The sequence below is a fragment of the Tamandua tetradactyla genome, chromosome 11 (genome assembly GCF_023851605.1).
Source record: "Tamandua tetradactyla isolate mTamTet1 chromosome 11, mTamTet1.pri, whole genome shotgun sequence".
Classification (NCBI taxonomy): domain Eukaryota; kingdom Metazoa; phylum Chordata; class Mammalia; order Pilosa; family Myrmecophagidae; genus Tamandua; species Tamandua tetradactyla.
In genome coordinates, this window is record NC_135337.1 from 84,288,617 (window position 1) to 84,309,980 (window position 21,364).

The 21,364-nt window shown below is 59.8% G+C and overlaps 2 protein-coding genes across 7 annotated transcripts; one reads left to right on the plus strand and one right to left on the minus strand.

Annotated features, from left to right (window-relative positions):
• Window positions 1-2,764: 2,764 nt before the first annotated feature.
• Window positions 2,765-17,145, minus strand: PRR36 (proline rich 36). The gene is made up of 6 exons (XM_077121506.1): window positions 17,038-17,145; window positions 6,989-7,249; window positions 6,765-6,864; window positions 6,405-6,517; window positions 3,741-6,311; window positions 2,765-3,569 (listed from the first exon to the last, which is right to left on the minus strand). The coding sequence occupies exons 2-6, from the start codon at window positions 7,239-7,241 to the stop codon at window positions 3,064-3,066; spliced, it is 3,543 nt and encodes a 1,180-aa protein (XP_076977621.1). The 5' UTR covers window positions 7,242-7,249; window positions 17,038-17,145; the 3' UTR covers window positions 2,765-3,063.
• LRRC8E (leucine rich repeat containing 8 VRAC subunit E) lies at window positions 13,089-21,203 on the plus strand. Of its 6 annotated transcripts, none has more exons than XM_077121512.1 (4): window positions 13,099-13,186; window positions 13,699-13,828; window positions 16,306-16,448; window positions 16,816-21,203. In XM_077121512.1, exons 3-4 carry the CDS (start codon window positions 16,311-16,313, stop codon window positions 19,066-19,068), a joined length of 2,391 nt encoding a protein of 796 aa, XP_076977627.1. In that variant the 5' UTR covers window positions 13,099-13,186; window positions 13,699-13,828; window positions 16,306-16,310; the 3' UTR covers window positions 19,069-21,203. The 6 variants fall into 6 exon arrangements, with proteins under 6 accessions (XP_076977625.1, XP_076977628.1, XP_076977627.1 ...); XM_077121507.1 differs by lacking the exon at window positions 13,699-13,828 and adding an exon at window positions 15,468-15,684 and having other exon boundaries at window positions 13,108-13,186; window positions 16,816-21,202; XM_077121508.1 differs by lacking the exon at window positions 13,099-13,186 and adding an exon at window positions 15,468-15,684 and having other exon boundaries at window positions 13,730-13,828; window positions 16,816-21,202.
• Window positions 21,204-21,364: the final 161 nt, after the last annotated feature.

Sequence of the window (21,364 nt, forward strand, 5' to 3'; positions counted from 1 at the left end):
ATAGGGATGCTGAGTGGGCTCAGGCTGGGGGGAGAGGGGCTGGGTCACAAGCAGCTGCAGGTTCTCAGCCCCCTGTCCATGCAGGCAGTCTTGGAAGGTGGAGAGGCGGGGGGGGGGGGCACAATAGGGTGTCCCACCCCTTGGGAGTTTTCCACAGTCTGAGAGAGTCGGGGGCAGATGTCATGGTTGGCCAGCAGCCTGGGTAAGAGTGTGGGGTGGGGGCGAGGGAAGGAGAGCTCTTCATGGTTCAGCGTGAGCAAAGGGGAAGACAGGTCACTGAGTGGGCTGTGAGCTGGGGGAAGACAGGTCACAGAGGCCTTGGCTGTCAAGCTCACAGACAGCCTTATAGCACGGATGTTTGGGAAGGGTGGCTCTGGAGATGATGAGGGCTGGGGAGCAGAGGGGAGGGGATTGCAGAGGTCATGATTTCTCACCTAAGTGGGTTCTGCTAGAGCCTCCACTGAGGGACATGAAGGAATGGGGAATTGCTGGGGTATGGGAAGACCCTGTATCTGGCTGCATTCCTCCATTCAACACATACTTCCTGAGGGCTCCAGGGGCCCCACCTGCGCCTGGCTCTAAAGAGTCGGTCCCCCCTGTGTAATGGAGATGGACCCTGTGGCAGGCAGCTGAGCTCATCAGGCACAAGAGACAAATGCGCAGAGAGATCAGGGAAGAATTCCTGGAGAAGGGGCTGCCAGAGCTGTGTTGCCAGGGACCAGTAAGAAGCAAAGGATGCCTGTGAAGGAGGGACAGGAGAGAGAGGGTGAGGCCAGACATTAAAGGGACTGCTTAAGTCAAGAGCTAAAGAATTCTCATTTTGAACCAAGGGCAAGGGGGGAACCAGTGGAGGGCTTCAGTGAGGGAGGCACCATCAAATGGACTGCAACATTAGGGGTCAGTGAGAAAGGCGGTACAGACACCAGTCAGGTGGGAGCAGTGAGTGAGGCTCCTCCAGGGGACGTCAGAGGCAGAATGCCGAGTGGGATTCCTCTGGTGTGCCCAGCTGAGACAGAGCTTTGGCTGGTATGGGAGGAAGAGAGCCAGGATGGCAAAGGCTTCCCAGGGACGGGAACTTAATTGGGTCCAGGCAGTTGGTACCTGGGTCTTGCCCTCCATGGGTCCACACAGGGCTCCATTCTCCCTATGCTTCACACCTGCCAAGAAGCAGGGCACCATCCTGATTACGCACAAGGACAGCCACCTCCCACAGATAATCCCCTTGCACTCATAGCTCCTTTGGTCATGTGTACCATTTCCATCCAATGGAAACACGTTGAGGCTAATTCCACCCCAGCTGGCTGGCCAGGATAGGGTAGCCCTCCGAGGGAGTCTCTGCCCTGCTCCTTAGGGGACTGTCACCTGGCCTTGAGGCTCCAGTTGCTGGGCATATCAGGGGTCAGCCCCTAGCGTTAGACTTCTCTTGGGGACCCTGCCCTCAGACCCACTGTCCCAGGGCTTGTCTCAGGGTCTGGAAACAGGGACACCTGGGTCATTAATAGGGCCCGGCTGGAAAGGGAACCTCTATGGTTGGTCCCACAACTCAGAAGTTAAGTTATGGAGCATGCTGGGCCCTGACTGGGCTGGAGTGCCCATCTGGAATAGGACTCTTATTTCCTGGAACCTCAGGGTGGGAGGTGGCCATGTCTGGGGCAGGGGACAGGCAGGACTTGGTAGCCTGTGCCTGATAGTAGGCTATGGGGATGGGTTCAGGGGTGGAGACAGGGGGAAGGTCCTGTCCTCTACTTTGACTCTCCCTGGGAGTTGGACACCCTGCCATGCTTCCATTTTTCTTGGTGTGAAACAGGAGAGCCTTGGGAGGGAAAGCTTCAGGAGTGAGTTTCCTGCACCAATGCCTTGGAATGGGGTGGGCCTTGACTAGGGCTTGAGGGGCTTGGGGCTCAATGTGACTGGGCTGGGGGAAGAAGGGAAACAAAGTTGTGTGGAGTGCCTGGTGAGGACACCTGGGGCGGGTGGCAGGGCACGAATGCCAGGGATGGAGGGTGAAGGGTCAGAGCCTTTCGAGGACCCCTGTTTGTAGGACACAGGTAAAGGCACCTGGAAAGGAGAGGACAGTCATGAGCAAAGTCTCCCATCAAGCCTTTGGAGAGGCCGCTTCTTCCCAGCAGATCCCTCTCTGGGTAGTTGGCCTGGGCGCTGGAATCCCTATTCCGGCAGAGGGTCCTGTTTGGAAGCCCTAGGCCCAGTTACCAGCCTGAACTTCTGCATCAGGGCCTCCTAAGTGAACCCAGGGTAGGGAGAGCCCTAGAGGGAAAAAAGGGCACAAACGACCGCAGGCGACTTCTCCCTCCCTCTCCTTTCGCACAGGGCTCCCACTTCCCCCAAACAAGGTCCAGGACCCAAGCTACCCGCACTCCCTGAGCGGCACTCAAGGGTACGCAAGGTAAGGAGGGGCGCACTGTGGCGAAGGCCTGCGGAAGGAGCCCAGGAGCGCCGGTTCCCTGGCGCCGAGCCTGGGAAGAGCTCGGGAGGCTGGTTCGCGCCGGCTTCACCCCTGGAAGGACAGCCCCACGCGGGCCCCTTCAGCGCCTAGCGTTTCCACTGGAAATCCGTGATGAAGAAGCACACGTTCATGTCCGCGATGGGTGTGCAGCCGCGGGGGTGTAGACAGGCCTGCAGCTGGAGCGGCAACTGTTCTCAACGTCCAGCCGCCAGCACTGCCTGGTTTGCCCCTCGACACCCCACCTGGGGGCGCCCCCCAAGAACCACTCCTGCGGCGATGGCGAAAGAGCAGGCGCCAGGGTCCGGGCTTTATTACAAAATCCGGCCAAACCACAGATAATTCGCTGGGCTGCGGGGCCGGGGGTGTATCCTAGGCCGGGGGGGCGGAGCTCGAGGGGAGGGCCTAACCCAAAGAAGTGGGTGGGACCTGAGCCTAGGAGGGGGTGGAGCCTGGGCCGAAGACTGGGCATCTAGGAGGCTTGGGGCAATGGCACCCGAACAGGGCCCTAGGGAGAGGGCGGGGTCTAAGTCGAGGAGGCGTGGCCAGAAGGCGGGTCCTAAGGCAGGGATGGGACGTGGTGGGCAGGGCCCGAGCCTGGCTCAGTGGAAGGTCTCCACCTCCACCACGGTCCAATCGCCCTGCGGGGAGGCCACGTCGTCCGGAGAGAAACTGGTGACCGAGGTGATGCTGGCCCGGGACTCGTCCAGTGGCGAAAGCAGCTCGGCCCAGCGGCCCAGTTCGGCTTCGCTGAGCGCAGCCCGGGCGCCCCCCGAGACGCAGCCTCCATCCTCGGCCCCGGGACCGCCGCCGCCCGTGGCACCGTCGGCCGCCGCCAGCAGCAGCGTCCGGCTCAGCAGGTGCTGCACGACGCTCGCCTGCAGCGCCCCCAGCGGAAGCTCGCCCAGGCGCGCCGGCTTCGGGCCCCGCGGGCTGGCCCCAGCCACAGCCGCAGCCGCCGGCTTCCCAGGGCCCGCGCCAGGCCCAGGACCTGAATCCAGCGCGCCTGGGGCGGGAGGCGCCGACTCGGGCCCCTCCGCCTCGTAGATGGTACAGAGCCCGTCGGCGGAGCCGGGCCCGGCAGTGGGAGGCCACGGCAGGGGAGCTCCTGCAGAGAGGCGCCGCGCTAGGCCCAGGGAGGAGGGAGGCCTGCTCCCGCAGCCACCCCTGGGCCCGCCCCACCGCCACTCGGCCCCGCCCCCAAAGCGCAACTGCCCCGCCCTCTGATCCCCCGCACCCCGCCCAGCCTTGGCCCCGCCCGCCGCGGAGCGCCGCTCACCTGGGGCGCCGCGGCCGGCCAGCGGCTGAGCGGGGCCCCGGCTCCAGGCGGCCGGGTGGCAAGAGGCGAGGTCCGCGTCGGCGGGCGGGGAGGCCGCGGCACAGCCCTCGGGCCCGCTGTCGTAGCCGCGCAACTCCTCGGGCGTGCTTGTGGCGCTGCTGCTGTGGCCCGCCAGGTCCGGGCCGCTCAGTGTGCTGGAGGGGCTGCGCGAGGGCGGCGGGGGCGGGCCCGGGGCCAGCGCCAGGGTCAGCCGTGGGCCCGAGAGTGGGGCATCGGGACCTGGGGTCGGCGGGCGGCGTGGGGCCTGCAGAGGGGGTGAGGCAGGGGGAGAGGGCGGGGCCTGCAGGAGGGGTGAGGCAAGGGGAGAGGGAGGGCCCTGCAGGAGGGGTGAGGCAGGGGGAGAGGGAGGGCCCTGCAGGAGGGGTGAGGCAGGGGGAGAGGGAGGGCCCTGCAGGAGGGGTGAGGTAGGGGGAGAGGGCGGGGCCTGCAGGAGGGATGAGGCAGGGGGAGAGGGGGGACCCTGCAGGAGGGGTGAGGCAGGGGAAGAGGGCATGTTATGGAGAGGGGGTGAGGCAAAGGGAGAGGCCTGCAGAGGGGGGGAAGCAGGAGGGGAGGGCGGGGCCTGCAGAGAGTGTGCGGCAAGGGGAGAAAATGGGGTCTTCGCGGGGGGTGAGGCAAGAGAGGAAAGGCCCTGCAGAAGGGGCAAGGCAGGGAGAGAGGGCAGGGCCTGCTGAAGAGGCAAGACAGGGGGAAAGTAAGTGTCCTTCAGGAGAGGTGAGGCAGGGGGAGAGGGCGGGGCCTGCAGGAGGGGTGAGGCAGGGGGAAAGGAAGGGTCCTGCAGGAGGGGTGAAGCAGGGGGAGAGGGCGGGGCCTGCAGGAGGGGTGAGGCAGGGGGAGAGGGCGGGGCCTGCAGGAGGGGTGAGGCAGGGGGAAAGGAAGGGTCCTGCAGGAGGAGCAAGGTAGGGGGAGAGGGAAGGCCCTGCAGGAGAGGCGCGGCAGGGGGAGAGGGAGGGCCCTGCTGGAGGGGTGTGGCAGGGGGAGAAGGCGGGACCTGTAGGAGGAGTGAGGCAAGGGGAGAGGGAGGATCCTGCAGTAGGGGTGAGGCAGGGGGAGAGGGAGAGCCCAGCAGAAGGGGTGAGGCAGGAGAGGGCAGGGCCTGCAGGTGGGGTGAGGCAGGGGGTGAAGGAGAGCCCTGCAGAAAGGGTGAAGCAGGAGAGGGTGGGACCTGGAGAAGGGGAGGAACAAGGGGTGGGGCACGCAGAAGGGTAGAAGCAGGAGGAGAGGGCAAGGCAGGGAGAGAAAATGGGACCTTCAAATGGGGTGAGGCAGGAAAGGAAGAGCCCTGCAGAGGGGTCGAGGCAGAGAAAGAGGTCGGAGCCTGTAGAAGGGGTGAGGCAGGGGGAGAGGATGGGGTCTGTAGAAGGGGCAGGGCAGGAAAGGGAGGGGCCTGCAAAGGCGGGGAGGCCAGAGAAGGCGGAGTCTGAAGAAGGGGTGTGGTCAGGGGAGAGGGGGGACTCGATGGCCGCCGAGGCAGTGTGGTCAGAGGTGCGGAAGAGGCCAGCGGAGGGAATGTGGTCGTGGAAAACGTGGTCTCGAAGGCGGGCGGAGACAGAGTAGCTGCCTGACCGGAGGAAGTGACCAGATCAGAAAAAAGAGGGGGTGTGGCTAGGGGGACAGGTCGGTGAAGCAGAGACGTTGCAGGACAAGGAGAGGCCTGAGGGGGCGTGGCTGGTGGAGGAGGAGCCGGCGAAGAGGGTGTGGCCAAAGGAAAGGGAAGAGTGGGAAGAGGGGCCACAGTTAGGGGATGCTGGACAGGGGGCATACTCTTTGGAGGGGGTGGGGCTGATGGAGCGATTGGAGCGAGAATGTTGGGCGGGGCCGGGGGAGAGGTGGATGCCTCCGGAAAGGCTGTACCTTGACAGGAGGGTGCAGCTTGCAAAGGGGCCGTGGCGGGTGGAGAGGGGAGGGTTTGCAGAGAGAGTGTAGCAGCAGGGGTAGGGGCTAGTGGAAGAGGCGTGGCCAGTTGACAGGGAAGAGCCTGGCGAGGGGGCGTGGCCTGAAGGTGGAGTTTGGCTGACAGAGGGGGCGTGGCTTGTGGCGATGCAGGGGGCGTGGCCCGCAGTCGAGGGGCCGAGCTCTGGGGAGGCAGTGCCGTGGGACCCCGTGGAGAGGGTGTGGCTAAAGGAGAAGGAGAAGCAGCGGCCTTCCTAGGGGGTGTGGCCTGCGGAGGGCGCAGAGAAAGCAGCCCTTTGGTCTTGGGCTGGGAGGGATGTGTAGGAGCCCGGGCTGTCCCACGGGGCGAGGACTCGGAGCGGCCGGGGGAGGGCAGCGGGGTGGCGCTGAAGCCCACGGATCGCGAGGCTGGCCTCTGGAGAGCCCCGCCGGCGCTAGGTAGCCTCCTGGTGGCAGGGCCCGGCTCCGTGGTGCTGCTCACTGATCTCCTGGGGATCTCCGTCGCGGGCCGAGGCCGAGCACCCGGAGCTGGCCGGGGGAGCCCTGCCTCGGCGCCCGCAACCCGGTTACGACGGATGATAGTCGGGGAGGAAACTCCTGGGGCAAGCCCGGAAGAGTCTGGAGACAAAGCAGAGAGTCGCGGGGTCACTGTTACCCCCAGGCTGGTCCCCCTCGCTGCCCAGGAGCCCCGCTCCTCCTCGGGTCACGTACCTCTCCGTGCCGTTGCGATAGGGCCGGTTTTTCTGGGGGCCTCTGGGACTTTTCCTCTAGCCACAGGCTCCTCAGCCGAGGGCCGCAGCCCCTTTTGGCCAGGAGGCCCCGACCTGGGAATGGGGAGGGGGGGGTTTACTCAGGTCCCTAGCTCCTTGTTTGACCTCCCAATTTTCCATTTTCCCATCTGTGAAATGGGATATGTACCCTCCTTGCGGACCAATAATACTTTCATCCATCTTGTGCCCAGTGATCTCCAAGTGTCTTCCCATTCCAGTTCATATGTATAATTTAAAGATTCCAGATAGTGACCGAAACCCTCGCCCTGGGGACTGGGTTGGGGGGTGCGGGGGGCTTTACCTGGCGGTCCCACCGGCACGCGCAGGGCTAGAGATAGAGCTCGGGACGGGCGCCTTGGTAGGGGCCCGCTCCCCTCGCCCAGCTGCTGAGGGTCTGGAGGCTGCGGGGAGAAGGCCCAGTCAGTCGCCCCAGAAGGGCAGGGCAGGGATGGGGCTGGTGCCTCGGGAGGAGGGGGAGGCTGGAAGATGGGTCTGGACTGGGTTCGGGAAAGGAGGTCGGGGTACCTGGACTCCGGGGACCTGCCCCGGCACTCCGTGCTGGTCCCGCCCGGGAAACTGCCTCGGAGAGAGCGGCGCCCCCAGCTCGCTCCGCCAGAGACCTTCGCCCTGCCGCCGCGCCCAGGACTCGGAGGGTGGCGGTGGTTCCTGGGGGAGGGGGCCGCAGAGACCCTGGAGGCCTGGGAGCGGAGAGGCCGGGAGGGCGAGAAGCCGCTGTCCGCGCGGCGGGCCCTGCCTTGGTCTTGTCCCCCTTGTCCATCGCTGCACCTGATGAAGCGACGAACCCATCAGCATCAGGTCCTGGACCGCTAGGCTGCCTGCGGGGACTCTGCCTCGGGGGCCCGCACTGCTTGCCTGGCCACCCACGGGCACCCAGACCGCGGCCTCGGCCTAGATCCGCTCCCCGCCCACCCACAGCCCCGCTGCTTGGGTGTTGTCCCCAAGTCCCACCCCTACCGCCTTCCCCAAATGCCGGGCAAGCTGGTCCATCCCAGCCCACCCCCCACCCCGCCTCTGCTCCCTTTCAAGACCGAGAAGACCACCGGCCGCAGGAACAGGGGGCTGCCACGGGCTCCGGAAGAGGGGAGGGGGTCCGGAGACAGTCTCGGCGCCCTTCCCGTGTCTCCCCGAGGGACCTCGGCACCTGCCCCGAGCAGGAGCAGCCCCGGCTGCCCGCGAACGGGCTCCGGGAGACAAAGAGCGGCGTCCCGGGCCCGGCCCCCACCCCCCACCCCCCCACGGGCCCTCCACCTGCTGCCGCCGCGCTCGCCTCCTGCGCTGGCCTCCCGCCGCTCGCACGCAGGGTAGCCTGGGGTGGGGCCCGGCCGGAGCGCCGCGGTGGCCGCGAGGGCCGGGGAGAAGAGGGGAGGGGGCGGCGGCGGTGGGGCAGCCGGGTGGGGCCCAGCCTACTGGCCGCGGGCTGGAGAGTCGGGGGAGCGCGCGCGCTCGATGGAGACCCGGGCAGGCGGCAAGCGGGAGCGCGCCGCCGGGGCGGAGGGGGAGAGGCGCGCGGCGGAGGGGAGGGGCGGCGGTTCTGGGGTCTGGGGGACCCGAGTTCGCGCGACCGCCGGACAAGCTCAGAGACCCGGTGGGAGGAGCTTCGGGAAAACCCGGTGGGGTCTCTCATCTACCCTCCTACCGTACCCCACGACACGCATCACCTGCCCCGGCCCCCCTCCCCCCAGCCACCTGGCGACCAAGGCCCTCCCGGACGCGGATAGGCCGGGCCCTGGCAACCGGGAGGTGGGTCCATCGCGCCTCGGGCGCAACCGGCCAATCCAGACGCTCGGCGTCGCCGGTCCGTGCACGACCACGAGGGCTGGGTCCCCTAGGATCCTGGGGGGGCTTCCGTCCCTCTCAAACCTGAAGGCTGTTCCCGGACCCTAGGCAAATCCCCAGCGTGGTGCTGGTGGGGAGCTGCTGGCAGACAAGCAGCTCTGTGAATTTAAAGATGTGTGGCAGACCCAGATTTGGGGGAAGAAAAGAAAGAAAGGTGGAGAGGGAGGGAGAGAGATGAGAAAGTACTGCGAGAGGTGACTCCAGGTCCCTGTAGGGTAGGGCTCCTCCAGCCTCCTCACCCTCCCAGTTCACAGGAAGGGGCTGAGGTCCTCAACAAAGGCTTCCTGGTGAGCCAGGCTTGAGGGGTGGAGTGGCGACAGAATTTGGGGGGTGGGGAGTGGGAGGGGCAAAAACAGGCGCATGAAGGAAGGGGCAGAGAAGATTCTGTGCAAGGGCCGCAGCCCTGCTGGAGGATGTGGGAAGTGTCATTCTGGTGATCTCACCAACTAATGCAAGGGCGCGTTCATAGGGGCCATTAGCAAGGAGGGGGCAGGAGCATGAGCAGGGGAGAAGGTTATTTTCATTGCCTGCATGGGCCTCTTGAAACACCCCCACTTGGAGCCCCATCCTTCCAGACTCACAAACACCTCCTGCCCCATCCAGAAAAGCAGCTCTCTCTGCCCACAGCCCTGTGCCTATCACACAAACACACTTGAGCAGTCCATCCCTTCCTAGAACTTAAGTTGCTTCCCTGCATGGAGAGTCAAGGGTGGGAATTGGCATTTACATGAGCCAGGGGATTGGCAGGTTTAACCCGGGTATGCCTGGAGGCAGAGTTTGGGGGCCTCCTCGCTTCAGGAGTTGTGCCCACAGTTGAGGTTCTGTGGATGGAAGAGAGAGAAAGGTGGGGGCATCAGAACCGAATGCCCTGCTTTGGCTGGTGGAAGAAAACCCACTCCTTCAACATCCTCTCCCTTCGATCTTGTAGAAGGGTCCCTTCTGAGCTGCCAGGGCATTGCCCTCTGGAATGGATCCTTCTAGGCCTCCCCACCTCCCTATGACTACGGAAGGGGCCTGTGTGAGCCCCTTCTCCCATGACAGCAGCCTGAGTCACCTTACAGCCTGCCCACACACCTGCCGGCTGTGACTTACTGAGTCCGCACAGATGCCTACTTGTGCCTTCTGACTATGGGCTATACCATATCTAAACTTCACTAAGTGGGATCTGGACCCTACCCTCTTATAAAAACACTCTCCAAACCATCGATTAGCAGGAGAATGGGTAACACAACCCCAAATAGGCCTGACAATGGAATAATACATAGCAATAAAAAGAAACAAGCTTGGGGTGAGGGGAAGCATAAGAACTCTGTACATTCTGCATAATTTTCCTATAAACCAACAACTGGTCTAAAAAAGGAACAAGCTAAAATATGGTATCAAAAACATTAGGCGGAATAAAAGAAACCAGCCACAAATAAAGGCATGCACTGTATGATTCCATTTATTTAACATTATAGAAAAGGCAAGCTAATTTTTTTGTGACAGAAAGCACATCAGTGGTTGCTGGGGGGAGTGGGGGTTGGAGAGGGAGGGGAATAACTGACCCATCCCGTTTAGCCACTCTCAGATTCCTGACCCTTGGAATCTGTGTGAGGCAATAAACACCTGTTGTCTTCAGCTATTTCTTTTGTTGGTAGTTTGTTAGGCAGCAATAATACTGATCAAACATGGGGTTCGCTGCCTGATGCACATAATAGCCAGCGTGTGACACGGAGTGTGATGGTGAGGTTCTGGTGTCAACTTGGCCAGGTAATGGTCCCCGGTTGTCTGGTCGGGAAAGCACTGGCCTAACCATAACTGAAAGGATATTTCATGGCAAGTTGATTATCCAGAAGACTGGTCTATTGAGCCATCAGTCAGCTGATTGCATCTGTGGCTGATGACATCTAGGATCAACTAAAGGAATGTCTCCTGTAAATGAGATCATCCTATCAGCTGGTTTTGATCGGATCAGTTGACTTTTAAAGGAGAGGAGAGAATTTTCTTTTTCAGCCAGTGAGCCTCTCCTGTGGAGTTCATAACGACCCTTCATCAGAGTTGCCAGCTTCACAGCCTGCCCTACAGATTTTGGACTCTTGCAATCCCACAGTTGTGTGGGACACTCTTATAAATCTTATATTTACAGGTCTCTCCTGTTGGTTCTGTTTCTCTAGCAAACCCTGACTAATACAACAGAGTGAACTAGGGAGAAAGAGTTTATTGCTGCATGAAGCAAGAACAGTTGTAGCCTAGGGGCCTAAAATCTGTCTCCCTGAGTTTAGGATTTTTATGGATTCAAGGAAGGGGCCATGGAGTTGTTACCATTATAATAAGTATAAATGACTATGATATTCAAATATAAAGGGCAGACTTAAGCTAGAACTAAGCCAGAATAACCATTACCATAACAAATATAAACACTATAGCTATCAGTTAGTTCTGGGTGGACTCAAGTTTCTACACTAACATTAGGGTGATCATAAGATGCTAAAGTTGTGAGAAAGGGTAAGGAGGTACCAGCAGGGCCACTCAAGAGGCTTTTACAATTCGTAATTCAGTGGGTTTCAGTAATTGCAGATATTTCCTTTTGGCTATTCTACGATACACTAGAAAGTAAGATAAGGGCATCTATATAATGATTCAGTCATCCTGATCATTTGTTCAATTTTAATTTCTCAGTACAGCAATGGATAATTACCTCAGATTCACAAAATCTTAAGGATATTATCAATGTTGAAAACTCCACACTCTGCCAGTGGGAGTGAAACTGATGCAGCCTTTCCGGGAAACGAGTGGAAAGCTCTGAAACTGCATGTCTTATGACCTAGCCATTCCACTCCTGTGTCCGTTCCTGGGGGCAGGTTAAAGAGCCCCCTCTGTATCCCCTCAGCAAGGCTGGAAATGCTAGGGAGTTAACTTCCTCTGTCTCCCAGCCCCACCCCAGAGCAGCCCTTAGCCAATGACAGACAGGAGCTGGTGGATAACTATTTCAACTCCCTCGCTCCTTGAGTGGGACAACTTGGAGGCAGACTGTATACCATCCCCCAGAGACCCCCAGCAGAACTGAGTCCCGGTAGGCCATGGTGGTAACGCGTTCATTCATCTTCCTGTCAGTAGCCATTAGTGGCTTCCTTCTCTGGCTGTCTCACTTCCTCCTTGCTTCCTGGGATCACCTGCTAGAGAAACTATTTGCATCCAATTCCCTTGTCAGGGTCTGCTGGTGGAGGAGCCCATGCTAAAGAAAACAACACCTCCATCATTCACGCATCGCATCCATCATTTACTAAGTGGCTGCTGGCTGTTCTGCACTGTTCCAAGTGCTTGGGGATACAGCAGGGAACAGAAGAGACATGTGCCTGGCCCACATGGGGTTTAGGTTCTAGTGATCCCAGAGATTCTTGCACAACGTGAATTTCAGCATATGATTGGAAACAAACACCCAGGGCATGGATCCCAAGGAGAGAAGCTTCTCAGGAGACAGGAAGAGGTGAAAGGGGAGATGACACAATCTCAAATGTCCCTTCCTCTGTCATTGCTACCGTCTCACTCTGCCTTATTGTATGCATGGCACTTTTCATAAACCACTATTATCTTGCACATTCAGTGTCCGCCTCTCCCCATCCCACTAGGACAGAAGCTCTGTAAGAGTGGGAGAGGGGTACGGCTTATCTATAGGTGGCCCACCATGGAAGCTTCCGGGCCTGGGCACACAATAGGTTCTGATTAGAGATGCTGGACAGACCTGAGCCCAGTCTCTCCAGGGCTTGTCTTTGGGCTGCTGGGTTGGGGATCAAGCCCAAAGGGCCTCTTCCAGGGCTGGGTTTCACCCATCATCTACCTGAAGCAACAGAGGAACTAAGCTTAGGGGATCCCAATCCTCAGGGCTTGGGTTTCAGGCTGTCTCAGAGCTGGTGAAAAGCTTTGGCTTCTTTTCCCCCATGGAAGAAGGGTCTTGCTACCCCCGTCCTAGTCCCTGTTCCCCTTCCACTGACGAGAAAGGTTCTTCAGACTGAGAGCAGATCAACAGTCAACTGCAGATGCCCCCCAGGCGTAAGTGGGAGGTTTGCACAGCTATGAGCTAGGCCAGGTCTCCCCAGGTGGGAGGAGAGGTTGGGGGTGGTAGAGAGGCAGAGCCTTCCTGGGGAGAAGCTGGGCCTCTCAGATCCAGATTCCACCCCCAGCTCCCAGATTCTTCTTGTTCCTGCACCCCGTCAGGACCTGGGAGCAGCTTGGTGCAGACCCCTTTGGGGTTAGGCACAGCACTGGGCGTGGACAGACAAATGAGCACCCTGCCTCCTACCTGCTTCCCCTAGCTCAGCCCAGCTTCCCCAGGCCAGAGGGGGAAGGAAGAAGCCCTCAGCCCACCCCCACGCCAGGAAGGAGCAACTGCTCAAGTGTTCCCTGGTTAGGCCCTGCCCTGGGTCTTTGAGGACTGGTGGCCAAGCACTGCTGGTGAAGAAGAGGCCCTCCCATGCTGTCCTGCTAGTGTCTCCACAGCACAGCCCCAAGAGGGGCAGCCATGGGACGATTTTGGAGCCCAGGGCCTCCAGCTCCCTCAGTGTCCCCCTCCCTAGGGGCCAGCAAGACTGCAATGGAGCCCAGAGCTCCTCTGGCTCAGCCCCTGGCCCAACTTGGGCAGAGCAGGAAGAAGAGTGTAGGGAGCTCCCTCCTCCCCTGACCTTGCAGCTCCAGGGGTGGGAGTTGACCTGGGAGAGCCTGGGGGAGGCGGGCCGCTAAGGGCAGGGCGGGGCTGGCCAGCTCCCTGGCTCCAGTCCTTGCCTGCCCGCCCTGACTCACCCTTGCTGCCCGGGAACTCTGCTGGAGTCCCAGCCACTCTACTCTGCTCCTAGGACCCAGGAGTTGGGCCCAGCGTCCGTCAGAGAGGTGAGTAATTACTCCCAGCTACTGGTAATGGGGTGGCAGGGTGGGGGTCAGACTGGGAGCCTGGATCCTGCAGAGGGTAGGAACGACCCCAGGTACAGCTGACACAAGAAGGGAGGGGGCAGAGGCTCAGCCCCAAAGGTGCCTGTCCAGTGAAGCTCAACTAGGTAGAGTCAACCTCAGGGGGTCTCAACCACATGCCCCTTTCCTTGGCTGCTGGGAAAACAATAACAACTCATATTTGTGAGTCCCTCAGAGCCCTAAAACCCTACCACTTGGGGTCTGCATCAGCCTGCTGTCTGGTGCTCTTGAACCTCAAAACTCCCCAAGCCTGGGCAGGGGCAACTTGGGAAAGTACCAGGCTGGAAGTCCACAGGCCTGGGGTCTGATTAAGTGGTGATTCTTCCCCATCCTGGACCTCAGTTTCCTCTTGTGTAATAAGAACTCAGACCCTGTGCTCTCCCAGCACCCTGTCAGTGCTGATGGCAGTCTGCTGTTTCTTCCTTGCCCCTTAGGATGGACTGTCCGGGGTGGAGGAGCTGGGGCTGGGCCAGAAGCACCTGTTCCCCCCCCCACCAGCAAGAGCTTGCTCCCCACTCCCCAGGTCTTTGGAGGCAATCTGGGGCCTTGAGGCCCTGAGAAGGGGTAAGCATGGTTGGGTGGAGCAGAGGCTGGGTGGAAGCCAGGTATCCACTTTTAGGCTGGCAAGATTCTCCCCCACCCACCCCCACTCAAAACCTGGCAATTTTCTCCATCTCTTCTCTGCCTGATTGACCAGTGCTTTGGGGTTCTGTTTCCAAAGATGCTGCATCCACAGAACAAGAGTGGAGACAGATCAGATAGGGGTAGGACGGATAGACCGCTAAGGCCACTTGCCAGTTGCACAACCTTTTCTTCCCTGAATGTGGAATACGAGGCTCCCAGCACCCACGCCTCACAGAGCTGGAGAAACAGAAGCATTTGAGGCATCTGGTGTTTGGACATTGCACGGCGGTCTTTACTGTTCTTTTCCTCTGGGACTCCATTCAGCGAGCCTTTCTCCCCAGCCCACCACCCCCGCCCTGCTCAGACAAGGGGGGCAGCCATGTCTGCAGAGACTTAATGACAGGTTCGGAAGTATCAAGCTTGAGTCACAGAGACAGATAATGATAACCCCCGTATCTGCTTCTGATTCTGTGTATATCTACAGCACGTTCTCAGTGCCTGTGCTGTGCGCTGGGCCCCTCGGTATTTCCACTTTCTTGCCTGTAATTGAGGGCAGTAGAGCTCATGAGATTGTAAGATGGGTCCTGAGGGGTGGCAGGGACTGGGGCGGGAGGTCAGGTCCCCGCCTGTGTGTGGCATTTTTTGCCACAGACCCCCAAGTACTATTCTTAGGTGAAGCCACTGAGCAGGTCCTGACGTGGCCCCCAGTGGGGGAGCAGGGAGAAGAGCTGGTGGTCAGAACTGAATGCAGGTGATAAGGCCACCGATTCTGGCTCTCCCCTCCGCTCAGTGTGTGTGTGTGTCCCTTCTGGTGGCTGTGTCTGGAGTTGGTACCTGCCCTGGGTGTGTTTCCGTCAGGTCCCCTAGAGACTGAGACTGACCGAGAGGCATGTGTGCATTTTTCCCGGGCTTTTGCAGAGGCCCAGGAGTATAACGGGAGCACAAGGGACGGCCTGGGCAAGCAGCAGCAATGTGCTCTGGGCCACCTCCCTTGTGTGTGTGTGTGTGTGTGTTCCACGTGAGTCAAGGCCTGAGTCAGGAGACCCGTGAGGCTGGGCACAATGGAGAGCCCATGTATGGGCAGGTGGGTGCCTGCTCCCTTGCGTGCAAATGCCCCGAACTGAGGAGGGAGCCTCAGAAGGAAAGGATTAAGGGGTGTGGTGGCCTGCCCAGCCCTGAGCCTCGTGGGCAGGGTCTAAATCCTGTTTCACCTCTAACCCCACCCCCAGGCCCCATCATCAGCCAAGAGACATTCCAAGGCCTTCAAGGAACATGGGGGCAGAAAAAGAGTGGAAGTGTCAGAGTGAAAGGCTGAGATGGGGCTGGGGAGTGGGGGCAAGTTTGCCCCAGACCCTTCCCTAGGAGATGGGGGGAGGCTAGAGAGAAGCAGCTGGCGGCCCAGATGTCCTCCTTCCTCCCTGGAGATGCACTGTCAGGTTGAGGACACCTGCATGAGAGGACAGGGGAAGCAGATTGGCAAGGATGGAAGGATGAACACTGGGGAGGTGGGGCTGGCCTAGGAACCCCTTCAGAGGAGGTAGAGGGCCTCCTTACTGCCTCCCTTTTCTTTCCCCTCCAGCCTTGGGGAGGAGAGGAGGATCCCAGCTATCACAGAGGGTGATATCCCAGCTTGTGGCTGACATCCCAGGAGTGACTTGTGCCTGGCTGTGTCGCAATAATGATACCTTGGTCTGAGAGGAAATCTAGGGACAGGCAGAGTGGGCCCACCAGGTTAGAGGATCACCTCGACAGCTAAAATGAACTGATGCTCCGCCCTCTGCCACCTCAGAGCCCAGGTATCTGTTTCCTACCTCAGATTCTGGGCTCAAACCCAAGTGTCCTGCCCCCTCATCCTCCTCAGGGCTGACAAGCCCTCTGTTTGGCCACGCCCTGTCCCTGGGGCTCTGGTAACCATAGCCAGCTCCAGCCGGCTTTTCCGGTTGGAGGTGGTGCCCCGAGTGTCCCTGAAGGAATAGGAGGGGGTACCGGGTCTGGTCCCAAGCCCATATCCGGAAGTCCTGAGCCTCGCAGGTTCTCAGGTCCTGAGGTGGTGAGAGCCGGGACTGACAGCCAGGACAAAAGTCAAAGGCGACCAGAGGGAGGGCTTTGGGCCTTGGTGTCATGGGTGGGAGGGCGATGCCGGGGTTCCAGAACGTGGGGGACAGTGGCCCTGTGGACTTGCCCCTCCCGAGTGCTGGGCAGTCAGTTGGGGCAGGGGTGCCGGGGAGCCAAAGAATGGTAGCCGCTCAGCTCTGGGAGGGAGGTGGAGTCTGAGGGTCAGGAAAGCTCGTGGGCAGCTTGTGAGCTGATTTTGGCAGGAAAGAGAACAAATTGGGAGCAGAGGCCCATGTCCTCTGGTTCCCCCAGATGCCCCTTCCTGACAGCATGGATACCCCCACCCCCCTCCTCTCCCTTAGGCAGGATGATCCCGGTGGCCGAGTTCAAGCACTTTACCGAGCAGCAGCCCGCGTTCAAGGTGCTCAAACCTTGGTGGGATGTGCTGGCTGAGTACCTCACCATGGCCATGCTCATGATCGGGGTCTTCGGCTGCACTCTCCAGGTAAGGGGCCTGGCCAGGGGAGGGGTAGGACTGGAGGTGAAGGGGGGGGAGGCCAGAAGCCGCCTTGTAACTGAATGAAGAGGAGGGAGTGGGCATAGCCCAGTCACACTCAAAAGACCAAACTGGATACCTTTCCATCCTTGCTATCAGCGGCAGTGGCACTCTGGTACATCTCTGGAATCTAGAAAGTGCTGCCATCGCCTACTCCTTTTTCTCATACAAACACCAATGCTCAGAGGTCTAGCAAACTCTTCCAGGATAGCAGGAAGTCAGGATGGGGGCCTCCTGCCTTCAACCGACTTCTCTCAACCCCACTGCCCTGGCCTCCAGCCTTCTCACCTGGTACTGCCCTCTTTCCCAACCCCAGGTGACACAGGATAAGATTATCTGTCTGCCCAGTCACAAACCCCGGGAGAACTCATCAGAGGTGTCGTGCCAACAGCTGCTGCCGCGGGGGGTCTCTGAGCAGATAGAGGGCCTCCGGGAGGCAAGTGGCCTCAAGAACAATCTGGACCTGCAGCAGTACAGCTTCATCAACCAGCTGTGCTACGAGACGGCCCTTCATTGGTATGCTAAGTACTTCCCCTACCTCGTAGTCATCCACACCCTCATCTTCATGGTCTGCACCAGCTTCTGGTTCAAGTTCCCAGGCACCAGCTCCAAGATCGAGCACTTCATCTCTATCCTGAGCAAGTGCTTTGACTCGCCATGGACGACGCGGGCCTTGTCCGAGGTCTCCGGGGAGAACCACAAGGGCCCTGCTGCTGGACGGGCAACGCCGGCTGTGGCTGTGGCTGTGACAGCAGGGGCCGGACCAGGGAAGGCAAGTGAGGGCGAGAAGGCGGTGCTAGTGGAGCCTGAGAAGGTGGTGACTGAGCCGCCAGCTGTCACCCTACTGGACAAGAAAGAGGGTGAACAAGCCAAAGCCCTGTTTGAGAAGGTCAAGAAGTTCCGTGTGCACGTGGAAGAGGGTGACATACTGTACTCCATGTATATCCGGCAGATAGTGCTCAAAGTGTGCAAGTTTGTTGCCATCCTGGTCTACAACGTCATTTACGTAGAGAAGATCAGCTTCTTGGTGGTGTGCAGGGTGGAGACCTCAGAGGTCACGGGCTATGCCAGTTTCTGCTGCAACCACACAAAGGCCCACCTCTTCTCCAAGCTGGCCTTCTGCTACATCTCCTTCGTCTGCGTCTATGGGATCACCTGCCTCTATACGCTCTACTGGCTCTTCCACCGGCCCCTCAAAGAGTACTCCTTCCGTTCCGTGAGGGAGGAGACGGGCATGGGTGACATCCCTGACGTCAAGAACGACTTCGCCTTCATGCTACACCTCATAGACCAGTACGACTCACTCTACTCAAAGCGCTTCGCCGTCTTCCTCTCCGAGGTCAGTGAGAGCCGCCTGAAGCAACTCAACTTGAACCACGAGTGGACACCTGAGAAGCTGCGGCAGAAGCTGCAGCGCAATGCCTGTGGCCGGCTGGAGTTGGCCCTCTGCATGCTCCCCGGGCTGCCCGACACTGTCTTTGAGCTCAGCGAGTTGGAAGCGCTCCGGCTGGAGGCCATCTCTGACATCACCTTTCCCCCGAGCCTCTCGCAGCTGGTGCACCTGCAGGAGCTCAACCTGCTGCACTCACCTGCCAGGCTGCCCTTCTCCTCGCAGGTCTTCCTGCGGGACAGGCTGAAGGTGATCCGCATCAAGTGCGAGGAACTGAGGGAGGTGCCCCTCTGGGTGTTTGGGTTGCGTGGCCTGGAGGAGCTACACCTTGAGGGGCTCTTCCCCCCAGAGCTAGCTCGGGCGGCGACCCTTGAGAGCCTCCGGGAGCTGAAGCAGCTCAAGGTTTTGTCTCTGCGGAGTAATGCTGGGAAAGTGCCCGCCAGCGTGACCGACGTGGCTGGGCACCTGCAGCGACTCAGCCTGCACAACGACGGGTCACGTCTGCTCGCCCTCAACAGCCTCAAGAAGCTGGTGGCGTTGCGAGAACTGGAGTTAGTGGCCTGCGGGCTGGAGCGCATCCCCCATGCCATCTTCAGCCTCGGGGCACTGCAGGAACTCGACCTCAGGGACAACCACCTGCAGTCCATTGAGGAGATCCTCAGTTTCCAGCACTGTCGCAAGCTGGTCACGCTCAGGCTGTGGCACAACCAGATTGCCTACATCCCTGAGCACGTGCGCAAGCTCAGGGGCCTCGAGCAGCTCTATCTCAGCCATAACAAGCTCGAGACCTTGCCCACCCAGCTTGGCCTGTGCTTTAGCCTCCGCCTGCTGGACGTCTCCCACAATGGGCTACACTCCTTGCCACCCGAGGTGGGCCTCCTCCAGAACCTGCAGCACCTGGCTCTTTCCTACAATGCCCTTGAGGCCCTGCCCGATGAGCTCTACTTCTGCCGCAAGCTTCGCACCCTGCTCCTGGGTTACAACCACCTGAGCCAGCTTTCGCCCCAGGTTGGGGCCCTTAGGGCCCTCAGCCGTCTGGAGCTCAAGGGCAATAGATTGGAGGCACTGCCAGAAGAACTTGGCAACTGTGGGGGGCTCAAGAAAACGGGGCTTCTAGTGGAGGACACTCTTTATGAGGGCCTGCCGGCAGAGGTGCGAGAGAAGATGGAGGAGGAATGAGGCCAGGGTGGTGCACACCGAGGTAGCAGGAGGCCGTTGGATGCTTCTGCCCCAGAATCTCCACCACTGACTTCAAGGAAGGTGTGGGTTCAGGCCAGAAGAGGAGGGACAGACATGCCAGCCTTGTAAGGCCCGGGCAAGACGGTGGGACTGGTTTGTCTGGGGAGAGACAGAAAGACTGTGGATTTGGAATGGAAACCCACGCGGAAGGATTAATTCAGTCATGGGATTCCCAGGGCAAAACCACACTTGTGTCTTTGGCTGGCTGGCCTGTGCCCAGCCTTGGGCCAAAAATGCTAACTACCCTCCCTCTAGACATTCCAGTTCAGTCGGTGCCATATATGGTGGTAGGAGTACATCCCTATGGGATTTCCAATCCTCTCCCCCCTACCAAACATCTTACATCTGGAGTTCTCTCCCAAGGAGGGGGACACGGAGCCAAGGGACCTGCCTCCCACCCCCCCACTTTGAAGCTAAACCCTTATTTATCAGTCTTTTGCTGTGGACATGTGACCTCAGAACAATGATTTTTATACTTGGCTATGCATCACATTCAACTGCGGAGCAAGTAGGAAACAACATCCCAGGTCCCAACCCTGAAAGACTGACTCAGGAGGTCTGGGTGGGGGCCAAGAACCTGCTTGCTTAACAAGCACCCCACGTAATTCTGAGGCAGGTGGTCCTAGGATCATATGTTTGGAAACACTGACCTGCAGAACAGATAACTGAAAACGTCCAGAGCAGGGATTCTGAACCCTTTTTAGAGTCCTAGACCCTTTGAGAGTGCAATGAAAGCTAGGCACTTCCTTTCTCATGGAAATATTTATGTACCCACATAAATGCTGTAAACAACTTCAGGCAGTACACAGATTCCCCTAAGTGCTATTCCTGGACTTCCCAAGGTCAGCAGATCCAGGTTAACTGTGGCGGCCACAGTTTCCAAGGACAGGCAGGGACTATGTCTTTTGACTGACCCTGGGAAAAGGAGTGTATACCAGCGAATGCTTAATAAAGAATGCTAATCATGAGAAGTATAATGCTGATCTCTAAAGAGATGTAATGCTGTCCACTCCTGTCCTGGTCTCAGCCTTCCACATGGCCAGAACAGTTACAGGCAAGCAATGACAGCCGCTTCCTGCCAAAATAAAGGGTGTGAATCTCAGGAGGGAACTTGGGAAGGGAGCCATCTCAGTTGATGAGATGGACAAATCAGGTGGCCTCTTCTGCCTAAACTTTTTTCCCCCTGGAGGACCTTCTCCTTTACCTGCTCTTCTATCCCAATCCCAACACTACACTTCTTTGCTTCTGCCCCACCCATGAGAGACTGTCACCACAAGAGGCCCCACAAGCCTTCCCTGCCATTACAGAGCCGTCTTCCCAGGTGCATCTGCAAACTGCCAGCCACCTCCTGGTGTCTGCTCTCCAGCTGTCACCAGGTGGAGCCATTTTCCCAGCGCCTTTCAGACCAGTTCAAGGAGGCGCTTAGGCTGCGGGGGACGCCAGGCGCTGGTTCTGCGCTGTCCGGGGCTGGGCTCTTACTCCACGGGCAGGGCCTAGGGGTTAAGGTCTGGCTCAGAACACCTTGGCCTTGACCTTGGCCCCGTCGCCGAAGTCAGGGGTCACGCCACCGCACTCCCGGGGCCGGCCCGTGTGGCCCAGCCGCCACCCTCTTTCTTCCCGCTCGTCCTCGGCCCATCCTGAGCCTGCTGGGACCAGCCGCGGCGAAACGGGCTCCCCACAGGTGACTAATTGTGGTCAGGAGGCGGCACCGCCCTGGGAGAAGGAAGCCGGTTAGCAATTAAGCATGACAGGCATCCCAATGAGGCACGGTCCGAAGCGAGGAAGCAATAATGAGAGCGCACGCGGGTGGCAGAGAGAGCCCGGCCGGAAAGAGTTACTGAGGTGACCGCCGGAGGCCGCGCCTGAGGAAAGACAAGAAGCGCCGGCTAGGCGCATGCGCAGCAGAAGCTCGCACGAGCCCGCTCTTTTCCTTCGTACGCACGCGTGCCGCTTGCTCCGCCTACCGCCCTCCGAAGAACGGTGAGTTCCCGCCCAGCGCCCCACGCGGGAGCGCTCGGAATTTGCGCAGGCGCATCGCACGCGCGCGCGGTGGACGGAGAGCGGTTGGAACGCTTGCTAGCCGCAAACTCTAGGTGGCGACCTCCCTCCGTTTGGGACGAAGCACGCACGCGCCGAAGTTCGCACGAGGAAAGGGCGGGTGAGCGCCGTGGGCATGCGCTATGCAGGGCGAGACGGCGGCTCAGCGGGGTCATCCCGGCGCAGGCGCAGTGCGGTG